We start from the raw sequence: 16,821 nt of genomic DNA on the forward strand, positions 1-16,821 counted from the left end.
GAGCGAGCTGCGTGCGCGCGCGGATGCGGTCCGCGACTGCAGCTGCTGCTCGCTGCTCTAGTCGCACGCGCACGGAGTGCGCGCTAGGGTTGAGTGGGCGCTGACCGCGCTCTGGTGCAGGCGGCGTGGTGCGTAGAGGCTGCTGATGGCAGCTGCTCGATAGTGGTCCCCACACAAAGGCCGCGTGATGGAGTTGGTGGACAAAGGCTGTCCTGGTCGCGCGCAGGCGCGTGCGCGAGCTGCAGGTGGCGAGGCGCGGCTGGGCAGAGACGCGATGGGTGGCGGTGGACAGCAAGAAGAAGGAAGAAGAAAGAGAAAAAGAAAGAAAAGGAAGAAGAAAGAAGAAGAAAGAAAAAGAAAAGAAAGGAAGAGGAGAAATAGGGCTACGGGCCCTTGAATTTGGTTTTTTTCTTCTTTTTTTTTCAAGGGCAAATTGGTCTTTTCGCCCCTTTTTTTTTTTTTTTTTTGTCTAAGGGGCCCCTGTCTTAGGCGTGGGCATGCCTAACTGCCCTCTAGTCTTTTCTACCATCCTTCTAAAATTTTTTGATCCTGTAACGTGACCACTTAGCGTGGGCACGCCTAACTGTTACAGAGTCTTCTGTCCGCGGATGAAAATTTTCTTCCCTTAAATGTTACCACCTGGCGTGGGCACGCTTAACTGCTACAGAGTCCTCTGGCCGTCGCCTTCCAACTCCGTTCCTTAGACGTGAGCACGTCTAACTGCCAACTCCCTGCCACCAAACAGCAAACGATTAAATGACACTAACTCCCAACTAAAACTTCAAAAATGTACGAAAACTGAAACAAATAGTCTTGGGTTACCTCCCAAGTAGCGCCATTCTTTAATGTCTTTGGCTAGACATGGCCGAAGCCCTCAAGCAAAATAAAGTGGATCCTGGAGGTGTACAACTTCTACTTCTTCAACAGAGAATCCTTCATAATAAGGCTTGAGACGATGGCCATTCACCACGAACTTCTTCTCCGTTTTTAAACTTTGGATCTCCACTGCACCATAATGAAACACCTTAGAAACAACAAATGGACCAATCCAACGAGAACGTAACTTACCAGGAAAGAGTTTAAGCCTCGAGTGATATAAGAGGACTTTTTACCCCACTGCAAAAGATTTCCTTGAGACTTGCTGATCATGAAAGATTTTACTCTTTTCCTTATAGATCGTGGCATTCTCATATGCTTCATTCCTTATCTTCTCCAACTCCTGTAGCTGCAATTTCCGTTGAACCCCTGCTTCGTCTAATCCCATGTTACACTGCTTCACTGCCCAAAACGCCTTGTGTTCGAACTCTACGGGCAGATGACAAGCCTTACCAAAGACAAGTCTGTACGGGGACATCCCGATCGGCGTCTTATACGCGGTGCGGTACGCCCATAGTGCATCTTCTAACTTTAAACTCCAATCCTTCCTATCTGGGCGCACCATCTTCTCCAAGATTGATTTGATTTCCCTGTTTGACACTTCAGCTTGACCGTTTGCCTGCGGGTGATACGGTGTGGATACCTTATGGAGCACGCCGTATTTTTGGAACAAGGCAGTGATAGTCTTGTTACAGAAATGTGTCCCTCTATCACTTACCACAGCTCTTGGCATTCCAAAGTGGACAAAGATATTAGATTTTAAGAACTCTGCAACCACTCTAGAATCGTTAGTACGGGTGGCTTTGGCTTCCACCTATTTAGAGACATAATCTACCGCGAGCAAGATATATAAGAAACCAAAAGATGATGGAAAAGGACCCATAAAATCTATTCCCCAAACATCAAAAATTTCAACAAACAACATGGGGGTTTGAAGCATTTGGTCCTTACGAAAAATATTTCCCACCCTTTGACACCTATCACAGGATTTACAGAATAAGTATGAATCTTTAAAAAGGGTAGGCCAGTAAAAACCACTCTCTAAAACCTTGCGAGCTGTTCGCTTGGGCCCGAAATGCCCTCCACATGCAAACGAATGACAGAAATTCAAAATGGAGTGGAATTCACCTGCACGTACACATCTTCTTAGTATCTGGTCCGAGCAATGCCTCCACAGGTAGGGGTCGTCCCAAATGTAATACTTGGCATCACTCTTCAACTTGTCCCTCTTAGCCTTTGGCCACCCTGCAAGCAATTGATTAGTCACTAGGAAATTCACTATATCAGCATACCAGGGTGTAGGCGAATCAACGGCAAGAAGTTGTTCCTCTGGGAATGACTCCCTCAATGGTTGCTCCTCCTTATGTACAAGCAGGCGGCTCAAGTGATCAGCAACTAAGTTTCCTGCCCCACTTTTATCTTTAATGTCCAAGTTGAACTCTTGAAGGAGCAGGATCCATCTGATGAGCCTTGGTTTAGCATCCTTCTTCGTCATCAAGTACCTCAAGGCTGCATGATCAGAGAAAACTGTTACTTTTGCACCTAACAAATAAGGTCTAAATTTTTCTAATGCAAAAACCACAGCCAGCAGTTCTTTCTCTGTTGTAGAGTAGTTGAGTTGAGCTCCATTCAACGCTTTTGATGCATAGTAGATTGCATGTGCAGCTCTGCCAATCCGTTGCCCCAGCACCGCTCCCACTGCATAGTCACTCGCGTCACACATTATCTCAAATGGGAGGCTCCAGTCTGGAGGTTGGATAACAGGTGGCGATGTCAATGACTCCCTCAACCTGTTAAATGCCACCTTGCACTCCTCGGTGAAGTCAAATGCTACATCCTTCTGCAACAGTTTGAACAGGAGCGCTCCAATTTTGGAGAAATCTTTGATGAATCTCCTGTAGAACCCTGCATGACCCAAAAAGGAACGCACCTCCCGTACACTTACGGGGTAAGGCAAAGCAGAAATAATATCGACCTTTGCTTTATCCACTTCTATACCCCTGGCCGAAACTACATGCCCTAAAACAATGCTATGATCCACCATGAAATGACATTTTTCTCAATTTAGAACTAAATTCGTCTCAATGCATCTCTTCAAAATTAAAGCTAAATTATCCAGGCATTCATCTAAACTATCTCCATATACACTAAAATCATCCATAAACACCTCAATAATCTTTTCTACATATTCGGAAAAGATACTTACCATGCACCTTTGAAAAGTCGCTGGAGCATTGCAAAGGCCGAAGGGCATCCTCCGGTAGGCAAATGTACCAAAGGGGCAGGTGAAGGTAGTTTTCTCCTGATCCTCTGGTGCTATCGCGATCTGAAAATAACCTGAGAAACCGTCCAGAAAGCAGTAATAGACACGACCAGCCAACCTCTCTATCATCTGATCAATAAAAGGTAGAGGGAAGTGGTCCTTCTTCGGCACGGCATTCAGACGTCGGTAGTCAATGCATTGACGCCATCCTGTGGGTTTCCTCACTGGGGCCATCTCGCCCTCCTGGTTCTCTTCAACGGTTACTCCCGCCTTTTTCGAGACTACTTGCACTGGGCTCACCCAAGGACTATCTGAGATGGCGAAGATGATTCCCACTTCTAGGAGTTTAAGTATCTCCTTCTTCACCACTTCCATCATTAGTGGGTTCAATCTCCGTTGCGCTTGCCTAACCGGCTTTGCATCATCCTCAAGCCGGATCCTATGCATGCACAAGGAGGGGCTAATTCCCTTGATGTCTGCTACGCTCCACCCAATCGCTTCCTTATGGTCTCGAAGAAGACAAATAAGGTTGTCTTCTTGTCATGGTGACAGGTGAGCAGATATGATAACTGGTAGCGTCTCATTATCCCCGAGAAAAGCATACTTCAAATGCTTTGAGAGAGGCTTGAGTTCCAACTCAGGTACCTGCACAATAGAAGGCAACAATTTCGTCTGAATTTCTGGTACAAAGAGAGAAGTAAGCTCATACCTTGGAGTAATTGGTGGAAGCGAATGCAGTGCTTCAACTGCACGGTATAACTCCTCACTCAATTCTACATCAGGAGTTGCTCCCAACTCAAGATGTTTGGCCAATACCACCTCCAGTGCATCGTCCCCATCCAATTCAAACATTTCCTGTGCAAGGGGCTCAACAACACTTGAAGCAAAAACGGAGTTAGCCTCATCCGGGTACTTCATCGCATCAAAGATATTAAAATTTATAATTTCTCCATCAAACTCCATTGACAATGTACCCTCATTTACATCTATTTTCGTCCTAGCAGTGCTTAGAAATGGCCTACCTAACAAAATAGGTGAAGGATTTAGTGCCCTTTCATCTCCCATATCTAAGACATAGAAATCTGCAGGAAAGACTAACTCATTGACCTGTACCAAAATATTTTCAACTAACCCTTCTGGATAAGCATTTGTACGGTCTGCTAGTTGGATTATAATACCTGTACCTTTTAATGGGCCAAGATTAAGAGAGGCGTAAATTGTCTTAGGCATAACATTAATTGATGCCCCCAAATCCAACATCGCTTTCCTAATTAGGGTACCTCCTATCTTGCAGGGAATGGTGAACATACCTGAGTCCCCACATTTTGGTGGGAGTTTCCTATGGAGCATAACTGATACATTTTATCCCACCGCCACTCTTTCATCACCCCTCAACTTCCTCTTGTGGGTGCACAAATCCTTCAAAAACCTGGCATACTTAGGTATCTGCTTGATTGCATCCAGTAAGGGAATGTTAATCTCCACTTTTCGGAATACATCCAAAAGCTCTTTTTCCTTCTCTACTTTCTTTGTCTTCTCTAACCTGCAAGGAAAGGGGGGTAAGTTAGATTTAATAGTGGGTGGAGAAGTGACGGTTACCTTAGGATCCTCGCGAATACGTCCTTCCTCTTCAATTTTCTTTTCTATCTCCTCCTCACTTCTACTTTTTGAATTTTTCACTTTAGGCCCTTCCAGTTCCTTGCCACTCCTCAGTGTCATGGCACTTACATTCTTGGGATTTATCTCGGTTTGAGATGGCAATTTTCCGTGGGCGTGGGACTCCAGGCGATTGATGGCAGTTGCCAATTGGCTTATTCGAGCATCCATATTTTTCATGCCTGCTCTGGTGTCCTGCTGGAACTGAGTGGTGCTCATAGTTAAGGCTCTAGTTTCTTGCCGGAGTTGGGCCATATTCGTGGTCAATGACCTGGTCTCCTGCTGGAGCTGAGTAGTAGTCATGGCCAGACTCTTGACAATATCCTCCAGAGAGCTACCTGAATTGGCGGACGAAGGTTGAGGCTTTTGCTGCCATGGTTGCTGAAACCCTGGTGGACGATTTGAGAGTGAATTCGGTAGCCTGTTCCCATAACTGAGGTTGGGATGGTCCCTCCAGCCTGGATTGTATGTATTGGAGTACGGGTCATACTACCTGCGGGGCGCGGGCACGCATCCGGCCATGTTTACCTGTTCCGCCCCGTCCTCTTGCAAAAGGGGCACGTGTCCGTGCAGTGGTCCATGCTAGTGCAGATTCCACACACCTTCGCTCGTGGTGTGTTCCCCATGGCTAATTGCCTAACAGCGGACGTCAACTCTGACAATTGCTGCTGAATGGATGACGTCTCTACCTCGTTGATCCTACGAGTGGGGTTACTCTCACGGTAGCCAAACTGCTGAGAGTTCTCTGCCATGGCTTCAATAAGCTCCCACGCCTCCTTCGGTGTCTTGTTCGCCAGGGCTCCTCCACTCGCAGCGTCAATGATACTCCTGTCAGTTGACTGAAGCCCTTCATAGAAGTACTGGATCAACAGTTGCTCACTAATTTGATGCTGCGGGCATCTAGTGCACAACTTGTTGAACCTTTCCCAATAGTCGTATAAGGACTCCTCAGAGTACTGTTTGATGCTGCATATTTCCTTTGTCAAACTCACAGCCCGGGATGCGGGGAAGAATTTCTCTAGAAATTTCTTTTTCAATTGCGCCCACGTGGTGATACTACCAGCGGGGAAGTAGTATAGCCAATCCTTCGCTGCATCCTTGAGAGAGAAGGGGAAAGCTCTAAGTCTTATTTGCTCCTCAGTGACCCCAGGAGGTTTCATGCTAGAGCAAACTATCTCGAATTTCTTGACATGTTTGTGGGGTTCTTCCCCAGACAGACCGTGGAACGAAGGTAGGAGGTGAATCAACCCCGACTTCAGCTCGAAGGCGGTGTTTTCAGCCAAAGTGGGGAATGTGATGCACAAGGGCTGGTGAGTCAACTCCGGGGCAGTCAGCTCCCTTAATGTCTGGGTGTTGGCCATGCTAAATTCGTCTTCTGCTGACTTTTTTTCAGTAGATAAGTGCCCTTCTTTTCGTCTCTTGATTTCTTGCTTTCGCCTACGCGCTGCCTTCTCAACCTCAAGATCGTATACCAATTCACCTGTGCGAGAAAAATGGGGCATAAACTAGCAAAAATACCAAGAAAAATAAAATGAAACAAAATAAAAATTGAATTAAAAAAGAAACAAATAATTTAGACGCCAGTCCCCGGCAACGGCGCCAAAAATTGACAGGTGCCGAACCTGTGCAATAATAATAAATAAAACCTAACTACCACCTGAAACAGTAAATAATCAATTCTAGTACTGGAGCAGGGACTCTAGGTGTGCAATGGGTTACTTGATTCACCCTGTTCCGGAAGAGTTTGCTTAATCCGATATACCTGAATTAATTATTTAACTGAACTCACTAACTAGTAGACAGTGGTAAGTAGGGTCGTCTCCTCAGGGACTGGAGAGAAAATTTATTTCTTTTCAAGTCAAGATTAATGAGGGGGGGTTTTTGAGATTAAATGCCAATTAAACAAATTAAATGCAGAGAATAATTAACTCAAAGAAATAATTAAGAGAAGCTCTAGCCAAGGGTATACTTCAGAAATGGTTCATGCACTGATCATCGATTCACAGATAATTCCACCATTTAGTAATAGACTAGTTATAGTTGTCATGCACACGATAAACAACCAACCCTTCCTTAATTTCTCGATAGCTAAGGTACGACCGTTAGCTATTTCTCTAACCCAAAAATAACTCTAGGTACAACCGTAGGATTTAATTTCTAGATTGCATTAATAATTAGAAAGACCCAATCCTAACCAACAAACACGCTACGAGGGTTCGTTTAAGTTAGATCATATGTTCCCCTGACATAAACCCAATTACGCCAGTTGCTATTGAGATAGAGATAACGAACAATTACGGATTCAATTACCCCTATTTAGCAGAAATAGCCTATATGAACAATTAATTATTGCGCACTAATCAATCATACACAAGAGCTATAACAATTAAAAGTGGGAAACATATGAATATTAATAAATGGAGAAAATAGTTAAAATAAATTCGATCTCTCAGTAATTGCCGAACCAAATCGTAAGTTGTCCCCTTGATTAGAATTGGGGATTTAGTTCCCCATAATTAGAGTACAGGCCATGCGGGCAAAACTGGAGGAAACCGTCGATTCTTTAACCAAAGCAAACGGAAGAAATTGACCCTCGTTCACTTCGGTCAACCGAAGAAAGAAAAAAACAATTGATTATCGCTGCTTTCAATTGATTTCCACGGCTTTCAATTTCCTTCGGTCAAAGCCAGAATGAAAAGCATTTCCAAAGGTCCACAATTGCGGCTCCTTTTTGCTTCCTTTCTTTCCTCACAAAAACAACATATGAGAGATTGCTTTGTTTGGTTTTTTTTCCTTCAATCGATTCACCCAAGATAGAAGAGCCAGAATACAAGGTCAACAATTGCGGCCTTCGTTGCTTTCTTTCTGATTGCTAAGTAAAAGACATATGAGAGAAAGGTTTCAATTGCTTCTTTTGTTCTTCCAATTCCGATCAACCAAACTTAGAATTGAAATTTTCAAAATCCATAAAAGATGGAAAGTAAAAAACAGAAGTCAAGAATGGTGGCTCTTGTCTCTGCCAAAAACTCTCCTCAAAGCTGCGGCCAATCCCTCTTTTAAGAGCATAGCCTCCCCGAAAACCTAAGCCTGGCGACAAACTACTACTCGCCTCTGTTGTCGGCCGAAGTTTTTGGGAAGGGATTTTTCCCTCTCCCAATTGTTGTGTTTTTTTCTTTTTCCCAAAATTAAAACAAAACTCCCTCAAAAAAATAAAAATAAAATCTATTACAATTGGATTTCTTCAGCTTCTCAAGCGGGCCCCATGTACTTGAATTGGCTCCCGTGCGACGAATCTTCTAAATTTCGATTTCAAGCACTTTTTTTGTACCAATTCCTGCAGTTAGCACCAAAACAAAATATCAGCAAAATCCACCCACTTAATGAAAATATTTAATCAACTAGTTGTGCAATAATGCCCAAAATACCCCACTAAAATACACCCTATCAAAAGAATTAAGAGGAGGAAAGCGTAAAAGTTAGGAAGTGGGTCGCAGCCGGACTGCCACTAGTTAGTATGGGCGGTTGAACCAGTCATGTATAAACAGAATATAAATAAAATGTAAGAACAAGTTAGGGTGTTAGATCAGGCGGTATAACCAGCCATGTATGGTTAGTATAATCAAAACAAATAAAACAAGTAAATGAATATGAATGTAGGTGGCTCAGCCAACCATTTGATTGAATATAAGAATACAAAAGAAAAGAAAAGAGAACTTACAAAGATATGAAGCTTGTGCCAGCTCCTTTGTTTGATCCTAAAAACTAAAATATAAAACTAAGAACTTGCTTGTAGAGAGAGGGAGGAGGATTCTTCAAGCTAGAGAGAGAAGTAGTCTTGAAGAAATGGTGTTAGAATGGTGTAGAATGGTGTGTGGAATGTGTTGGGTTTGAGGGGTATTTATAGCAAAATTTTCGTAGTATTACAGTACCCACTACAGTGGTTTGCTACAGTGTCGCTACAGTACCGCTACAGTGCGACGTTTGTCTTTTGTTGCCGTGTTTGCACAGTAACTTGCCGGAGTGCTTTCTGGTGCTACAGTGAAAAAATGTCTTTTATGGAATTTGTGAAAAAATTTCATAGCAATCATCTTCATTTTCTGGGCCTTCATACTTATCAAGTTTTATTCCAGAGCTAGAGGCCTTCTCTTCGTTTGGAGTATCTTTTGATTGATCCAGTTGTTGAAGTATATCTTTAAGTTGTTTGACATACTCTTGCTTGTCAGTAATTGATGCCAGTTTTGCTGCCGAAATAGACTTTTGTTGTAAAAACTGACTTGTTTGACTATCTCCAAGTTTGATTGAGCGTGGATTCTTCTGGAACCATACCTGGATGTTTGCTGGTTGAATGAAATTTCTATTGAATGTTGACCACCATTTTGAATATCCTTGTTGGATCAATAATGGCGGGAGCTATGTTTGTTGGAGGTATTCATATTTCCACTGGTAGACCCATGCTACTGAAAATATGGAAAAGAAGTGTAAGCTGATTGGTATGTATTTGTTTGGGGGTTCAAACCTTTCTTTGAATTGTTTGTAGCTTTGTTGGATATCTGAAGGAAGAATTTCCAGATTTGGTCCAAGTTCTTTCCACCATGCTACGAACCATGCTGGAAAACTATATTTGTTTGTTTTCAAAAAATAGAAAAGATAAGAATGTTGGTTCAGTTCATTCTGAAAGGTGAATGCATAAAACCAAGCTTCTCTATAATCCCAATAAGTATATCCTGGGGGATTGAAAGAGGTAGTAAAAGGTTTGGGTTTGCTTAGGTTAGTACCCCATTCTGATGGTTTAATAACCTTTAGAATTTGAGTACTGGAATGAGAATTAATATATTTTCTAGTAGGGTTTCCATCCTTGTCTCTTAACTCTGTTTCATGAGGTTTAAGAATCAAGGATTTTGAATCTGTAAGAATGAGCTTGTAATATTCAAGCGTCTTGGTGAGAGTTTGAGGTATAAAATTGTAAGTGTTTGGAAGAATAGCTTGGGCTAATGTGTTTGGATTTTCATGCCAATAATCTGGTTCAGTTTGAACTACAGGAATGTGGGTACTGTTCTTGACATAAGGGCATGACATTTTGTTTGGTTTTGATTCATAGTTGGCCAAGGTCTTAGATGTTTGGATAGTAATAGGTTTGGTATTTTGTTCTATAGCTTTGGGCTTAGTTTTTTGATCCAAGATCAGTTTAACATGGCTTGGTGTATCCCAAATTGGGTATTCTGGTAGTTCAGGCTGATATCCATGTGATTCAGCCCATTGTTTGAGGCGTTCAAAGTATAATTGTTTTTCATCTTCTTCTTCGGTTATATCAGTCCATGTTTTTGGAGTGGCTATGGATATTGGTTTGGGTGAGGAAAGAGTTTGAAATCTGTTTGGTGTTAAAGAGGAGGATAACCTCTTTTTTGTTTGGGATGAGCCAGAAGAACTCGAAGAGTCCTGTTTTGTTGTCTGAGAAGAAGGATTTGGTTTGTCAGAGGATTTCTCCTATTGTGTCTTTTTCTTGGGCATCTTATCTTCCCTGCAAGAATTCACGAGTTAAGTAATCAGGAATAGAATTTGAAGACCCTTTAATGTATTCAATGTCAAAATCAAAGATTGATAAAATTGCTTGCCATCTTGCAAATATTTGTTTAGAGGCAAGATTTTTAACATCTTTTTGTAAAACATCTTTAGCTGATTTACAATCGACCCGAAGTAAAAACTTCTAGTTTAGTAGTTCAGCTTGAAATTTTGTAATACATAAAACTATTGCTAAAATCTCTTTTTTAATAGTAGAATAGTTTTGTCGCGCCCCACTTTTTGAATGATGATGTGTGATGTGTGTGTAGTGTGGTTTGAGATGTGAGTGTGTAGTGTGTGTGAACGTGTGCAAAATGAAAATAAAGGCCATGGGACTTGATAATGCGACGGTTTGGCCATATAAAGTTCAAAAAGGGTTTTTTGTATCCAAAAATGGAGTCGCCACTTGGTATGGAGTTAGGGTGTACCAAGTCACCCAAAAATGATTTTTGTTTTTGAATGAAAAAGTAAATAAACCCTTTTAGAGAACTTTTGGGTCTACGTAACCAAAAGAGGGATCGGGGGTCACATTTGACGAAGGGGAAGGCAAGGATAAAAATCCAAGGCACCCCTTCGACCTAGCCAAGGCTAGTTGCGTGACTTAAACCAATTTTCCCTAATTTTCTACCCAAGGTATGTATCGCGTGTTGGATATGTCTATATGAATGCACAAACCTAGACCTAGGGGGACATGGGGGAAATTTCTCTTCAAAGGTTGAGTGATGCCAATCACATTAATTGTGAAGCCCAATAATGATCCTTTGGAGAGGTCACACCTAAACCTAAATGACGTGAAAAATGAGTGGATGAATGCATGCCATGAAAAATGTGCGTTTGTGTGAAAAAGTAATAAAAACAATAGTGTAAGTGGAAGTGTGCAAAGAAAATGTCCTTGAATGTATAAAATATACTCCAAGTGCTAGTGGGCAAAAATGCGTGTATGCAATTTAAAGAAAAGTGCGAAAGTGTCGGTGTGCAAATGAAGATGAAAGTACTCGTGTGCGAGTGAAGATAAAATTGTTCGTGTGCAAGTGAAGATAAAAGTGTTTGTGTGCAAGTGAAGATAAAAAAGTGTTCGTGTGCAAGTGAAAGTGATAAAAAGGTGCATGTGTGCAAATGAGACAAAAGTGAAAGTGTGATGATAGAGTGGATTGAGAATGCATGAGCCTAGGGAATTCATGCATATCGGGTACGGGGAGACCTAAATCGTGACTCAATTTGCCCTTTTATAGAGAGGATACAAGCGTGCTAAGGCTTTAGAAAAAGCCACACTCGTCTATATCCCATATTTAAGGGGACTCTCCAGGCAAATGTACCCTAACTAGCATGAGATGCAAGACCTAAAGTGAGGGAAAAGGGGAATCGAGGAGCATGCCAGATGATAAAACTAAGGAAAAATGCATGATATGTAGTGAACAGGCAAATAATGTACTAATGAAAAACAAAGGAAAAATCCTATTGGGTCTAGCGTTGGACTAGCCCTTTCTATGAATTCCTACTAGCATTAGACTAGTGGAAACGATAAAAGAAGCCACAACTAGCGTTGGACTAGTGTGGTGACGTACATTCATCCATTCCATTCATTCATGGCTATAAAAGCAAGTAGACATGCCAAAACACTCGTAAACACGTAACACGTAGCACTTAGCATGCTCGACTAGATGCAAGAGCCTACTAAAGCAATTAAACATGTAGCAACAAAAGCAAGCAACCAAGGGGAAGGGGAAATGGACCAGATGCTCTCCGAGCCCTATCTATTACAAGCCAAGAGGTGTACACATACCCCATAAAAGCATAAAGGGGAAAGGGAAATGGACCAGATGCTCTCCGAGCCCTATCTATTACAAGCCAAGAGGTGTACACATACCCCATAAAAGCATAAAGGGGAAAGGGAAATGGACCAGATGCTCTCCGAGCCCTATCTATTACAAGCCAAGAGGTGTACACATACCCCATAAAACTTAAATAAAAGTAAAAGCAAGTAAATGCATGCAAGGAGGTAAGGAAAGCGGAGTAGGCATGCATATTCACATAACACGTAGGAGCACGTAGGGTCAAATGAAGTGCAAATGAAGGATAGAGTGTACCTCCCTTGAAGCGACGCCCTAACGTAGTGAAATTACTAACTTACCCTCCAAAATAATAAAAAGGTCAAGGTACCACTTAAATTATCAAATAATCACATGAAACAAAAATTAAATATGAAAAATGAAAGTTAAACACTAAATTGAGTCAACTAAAGTATTTACATAGACAAACCAACCATGTACAAAGCAATTAATGCAAGAGGGACTTAATTAGAAGGACTGAAAATTTTTGAAAGAGAGTAAAATAAAATACCAAAATTGATGACTTAAGATGAGACCCATAAAAATCAAATGCAAAAATGTGATTAGAACACAAATCCAAGCTAAAAATTCTATTAAAACTTATTGAACCTCAAAATGCATCCTAAAACTCACTAAACGTCTTACCCAAAATCATGTCAAAGCAAACCAAAAGCAATTAAGATTCTAGAATGACAAAAGTGATTAAATTATTCAACTAATTGGACCATAACAAGACAAAGGGGAATTTAGGGGGTTAAAGTGCAAGTGTTTTAGGACCTAATTGTAAGAACAAACACATAATTGGGCCACAGCAAGATAAGGGGAAACTTGAAGGATCAATGTGCAAAATTCAAAAGTATTTTCATGCAAAACCCATGCAATCACGTAGAAGGATTTCCTGATGCATTTTTCATCTTGGAACATCAAATTCAAGTTCAACCATATTCCTTAACTAAAACTTTCTTGATATAAACCTCCAAAACTTTAAACTAGACAACCAAGCATAAAATGGGCATCAAACATACAAAGACATAGAAGAAAAGCATGCAAACTTTGGAAATGCTTCATGCAAGCTTACGGATGAAACTAATACAACAAAACCTGCTGCATTTTCGTTTGTTCAAAAACCAGATTTTGAGCACAACTTTGATTGGATAGTTTTCAAACTATCATCACAACCTTAAACTAAACAAACAGACTACGTAAATTGAAACTCCAAACAAGCAAGAAACAGCAAAGGAGCTGATGCAAAGGAAATCTGGACAAAACATTCATGCAAAGATGGTTATGTAACCTGATTGTCTATGCTTCCAGCAAGCATTCAAACATAATTTAAACATTTCAGCCCCCAAACATTCAACTGAACTCTGCTACAAAGCATGGCTCTTCCTCAATGCATGCATACACACGATATTCTAATCACAATGGCCAACAAATCACTCACTTCAACAATGCAAAAAAAACTTCAGCCAACCGAAAGTGCAGGCTTGCTGCATTTTCATAATTCAAGTTTTCCAATTCGAACACACGACTTTGATTACATATTTTCAACTCCAACATCACAGCTCTAAACAAAGCAATTAAATCAAAAACTTCAGCATCTGAACAGGCTAAGAAACTTAGCAAAATATTATGTAAAAATCTGGAAAAGCATGCAAACATTTGACGTTCAAAAGCTGCTGCAATTTTCTTACCCACTCAGCCGAGAAAACATTCATAAAAACAACTCAAACGCATTTTCCATCATTCACACCTAACATACAAAGACTTGAAACAAATGTAGGGGAATATCTAACCAGCTTTCAAACAACAAAATGGAACGACATGATCTGAAAACACATTGATTTTGAAGAACAACAAGAATTTCCGCAGCTTTTCCTTTGCAAATCCAGCATGTTTACAAGCATTTACATGACCCAAAGAAACCTGGAAATGCCTTACTCAATATCCCAGAACTCCAACCCAATCTACTTTAGATTAAACAGCGAAATCATAAGTTCAATCACTGCCTTCCTCCCCCACAAAAAAAATCAGAAGCAAAAGATGCAAACTTTGGCTATTTTCGGCAGTAAACTTCGGACCGTGCATTACCAGATTGCAACATAAGCACAATCATTGAACAATAACCAAGAACATGCAGCCTGCTAGCCAGATTCTACAAGCATTTAAGTGAGCAAACAACCCATGATACAAACAATAGCAGCAAAAGGCAACAGCTTTAGACTGTCCAATGACAGGGACCGCACAAAAATAGCATCTTTCTAGCAACCAAATCCACAACGCATGAGTCCAGAATCTCTGGTCTACTAAGCTTGAAGCTTCAGGGAAATGATACAAGACTAACTAAAGGAAAGGATGGATTTACCTGAGGATGCTAGCGTAATCAACGAACCCAGAAATTATGCTGCAGCGATTTCCAGTGATGCAGAACCCGTTACTTCAAGCTTCAATCTATTGGCCTGGGAGATAATTTCAGCCGCCTATTGTTGACCCAAGCTTGTTCCTTCGCTGGTTTTTTCACTCACACAGCCGAGAACTCCTTTGCAGTTTCCTTTGCTCTCTCTTACTTGCTATCTCTCAATCTACTCTCTTGCTTTCTTGTCCTCCGTTCTTGCCTCTCTTTTCTATCTAGCCGAACCCCCCTTTTCTTCTGTTTTTCTAGATTTCTTAGGCCCAAACCCCAGCTCTCACTTTTAGTTTTGCTTTCGCTGTTTCACTCTATCCTCTCTTGCTCACCGAAAAAACCCCGCCACGGCTGAGCCTTCTCTTACCTTTTATATCCACTTCCCAATCTCCTAAACCCTCATCTCAACGATGAGGATGAGGGGCTTGTTACCCCTGTGAAATCCAACCCTCCAATTGTCTCTTGAGGTTGTCCTTTGCACGCTGCAAAAAATTGCAGCGTGCATGCCGCGACAAGATATATTTTTTTTTTTTTTTTAACACAACTTGATAATTACAGAAATGATAAAATAAAATATGAATAATAATAATAACAAAATTACACAAACCAGGTAATAATAATAACAAAACAAAAAATAATTTTAAACAAAAAACTAACAACAATGGCCATTTTTAATTTTTCAATTTTGCATTTTTCATCATTTTCTTTTTCTCAAAATAACTTAATAAAAAAACTAAAGTGCCCAAAGAATGAATTTAAAGAAATAAACATATTTTTGTGAATAAATTTTCCTTTTTCTCTTTTTTTCATTTTTCCAATCTAACTAAAGCCTATTTTTTGAATTTTTCTTCTTTTTCCTCTTTTCCTTTAATTTTCTCTTTTCTCCCTTTTTATGATTTTTCATTTTCATTTTTCTTTTCAAGAAAGCATTGAATAAAAACAAAATGACTAAAACATATATTTTTTTTTGAATGCTTTTTCTTTTTTTCTTTTTTTCTTTTTCAACAAATTCTATGATAAAACTTAAAAATAAAAATAAAACTGGAAACTAAAAACTAAAAATGAACACGACAAATAAAAAACTAAAAATGAAATTACACCAAAAATTTGGTGTCTACAAGTTTTGTTGAGAATTGTTCCAATGTTTGGAAGCAAAGGCAATAATTTGCTCTTTACTATTTTTTGTTTGTTTAAGAATGCCACCATAGCCTAGATCAGAAGCATCCGTTTCCACAACTTTTTGAGCTGTTGGGTCCGGAAGAACAAGACAAGGGATGGCTTTGACCTCAGTTTTGATTTTTCTAACTGTTTCTGTATGTATATCTGTCCATAAAGGTGGAGTGGTTTTTAATCTGTCATATAAAGGTTTGACCAGATTACTAAGGTTTGGAATGAAATCTGAGACATAGTTTAAATATCCTAAAAATCTCTGAAGCTGTTGTTTGTCAAGAATTTGGTCAGGAAATTTGTCAGCAAATTGGATTGACCTATTTATAGGAGTGATGGTTCCTTGATGAATATGATGTCCAAGAAATCTAATCTTAGTTTGGAAAAGGCTGATTTTCTTTTGAGAGACAACCAGACCATTTTTCTGGGTAATATACAGGAAGGTATTTAGATGTTTGAAATGTTGTTCAATTTTTTCTGAGAATACTAGAACATCATCAATATAGACGATGATGAAAGAGGAATAAGGACTGAATATTTCATTCATAATCCTTTGGAATTCAGAGGGAGCATTTTTAAGTCCAAATGGCATCACGTTCCATTCGTAATGTCCAATTGGCACAGTGAATGCTGTTTTGTATCTGTCTGAGATATGAATATGAATTTGCCAAAATCCTGACTTCATATCAAACTTTGAGAATATTTTGGCAGAATAAAGTCTCTGAAGTAGATCCTTCTTGTTTGGTATGGGATATTTGATCCATCGAAGAACTTTATTCAGGGCTTTGTAATTGATTACAAGCCTAGGAACTCCTCTTTCAATCTCCGATTGTTTGTTGACATAGAATGTTGGACAGCTCCATGGAGATTGACTCGGACTAATAATGCCTTTTGAAAGAAGATCATTAATCTCCTTTTGACAATGTTGGAGTAGTTCTTGATTCATCTGTATAGACCTGCCTTTTGTTGGAATATCTTTTTCTTCAAAGTCAGGTTCATAAGGAAGGTGTACAGTATGTTGTTTCCTTGCCTAAAATGCAGTTGGTATTTCTGCACAAACTTTCCCT

At 40.3% G+C, this 16,821-nt stretch overlaps 1 protein-coding gene across 1 annotated transcript; it reads right to left on the reverse strand.

Moving 5' to 3' along the window:
• Positions 1-4,501: 4,501 nt before the first annotated feature.
• Positions 4,502-9,871, reverse strand: LOC140038504 (uncharacterized). Its single transcript, XM_072083880.1, has 4 exons — positions 9,571-9,871; positions 5,324-6,275; positions 4,827-5,216; positions 4,502-4,682 (listed from the first exon to the last, which is right to left on the reverse strand). Exons 1-4 carry the CDS (start codon positions 9,869-9,871, stop codon positions 4,502-4,504), a joined length of 1,824 nt encoding a protein of 607 aa, XP_071939981.1.
• Positions 9,872-16,821: the final 6,950 nt, after the last annotated feature.

Source organism: Coffea arabica, chromosome 3e (genome assembly GCF_036785885.1).
Source record: "Coffea arabica cultivar ET-39 chromosome 3e, Coffea Arabica ET-39 HiFi, whole genome shotgun sequence".
Taxonomy (NCBI): Eukaryota; Viridiplantae; Streptophyta; class Magnoliopsida; order Gentianales; family Rubiaceae; genus Coffea; species Coffea arabica.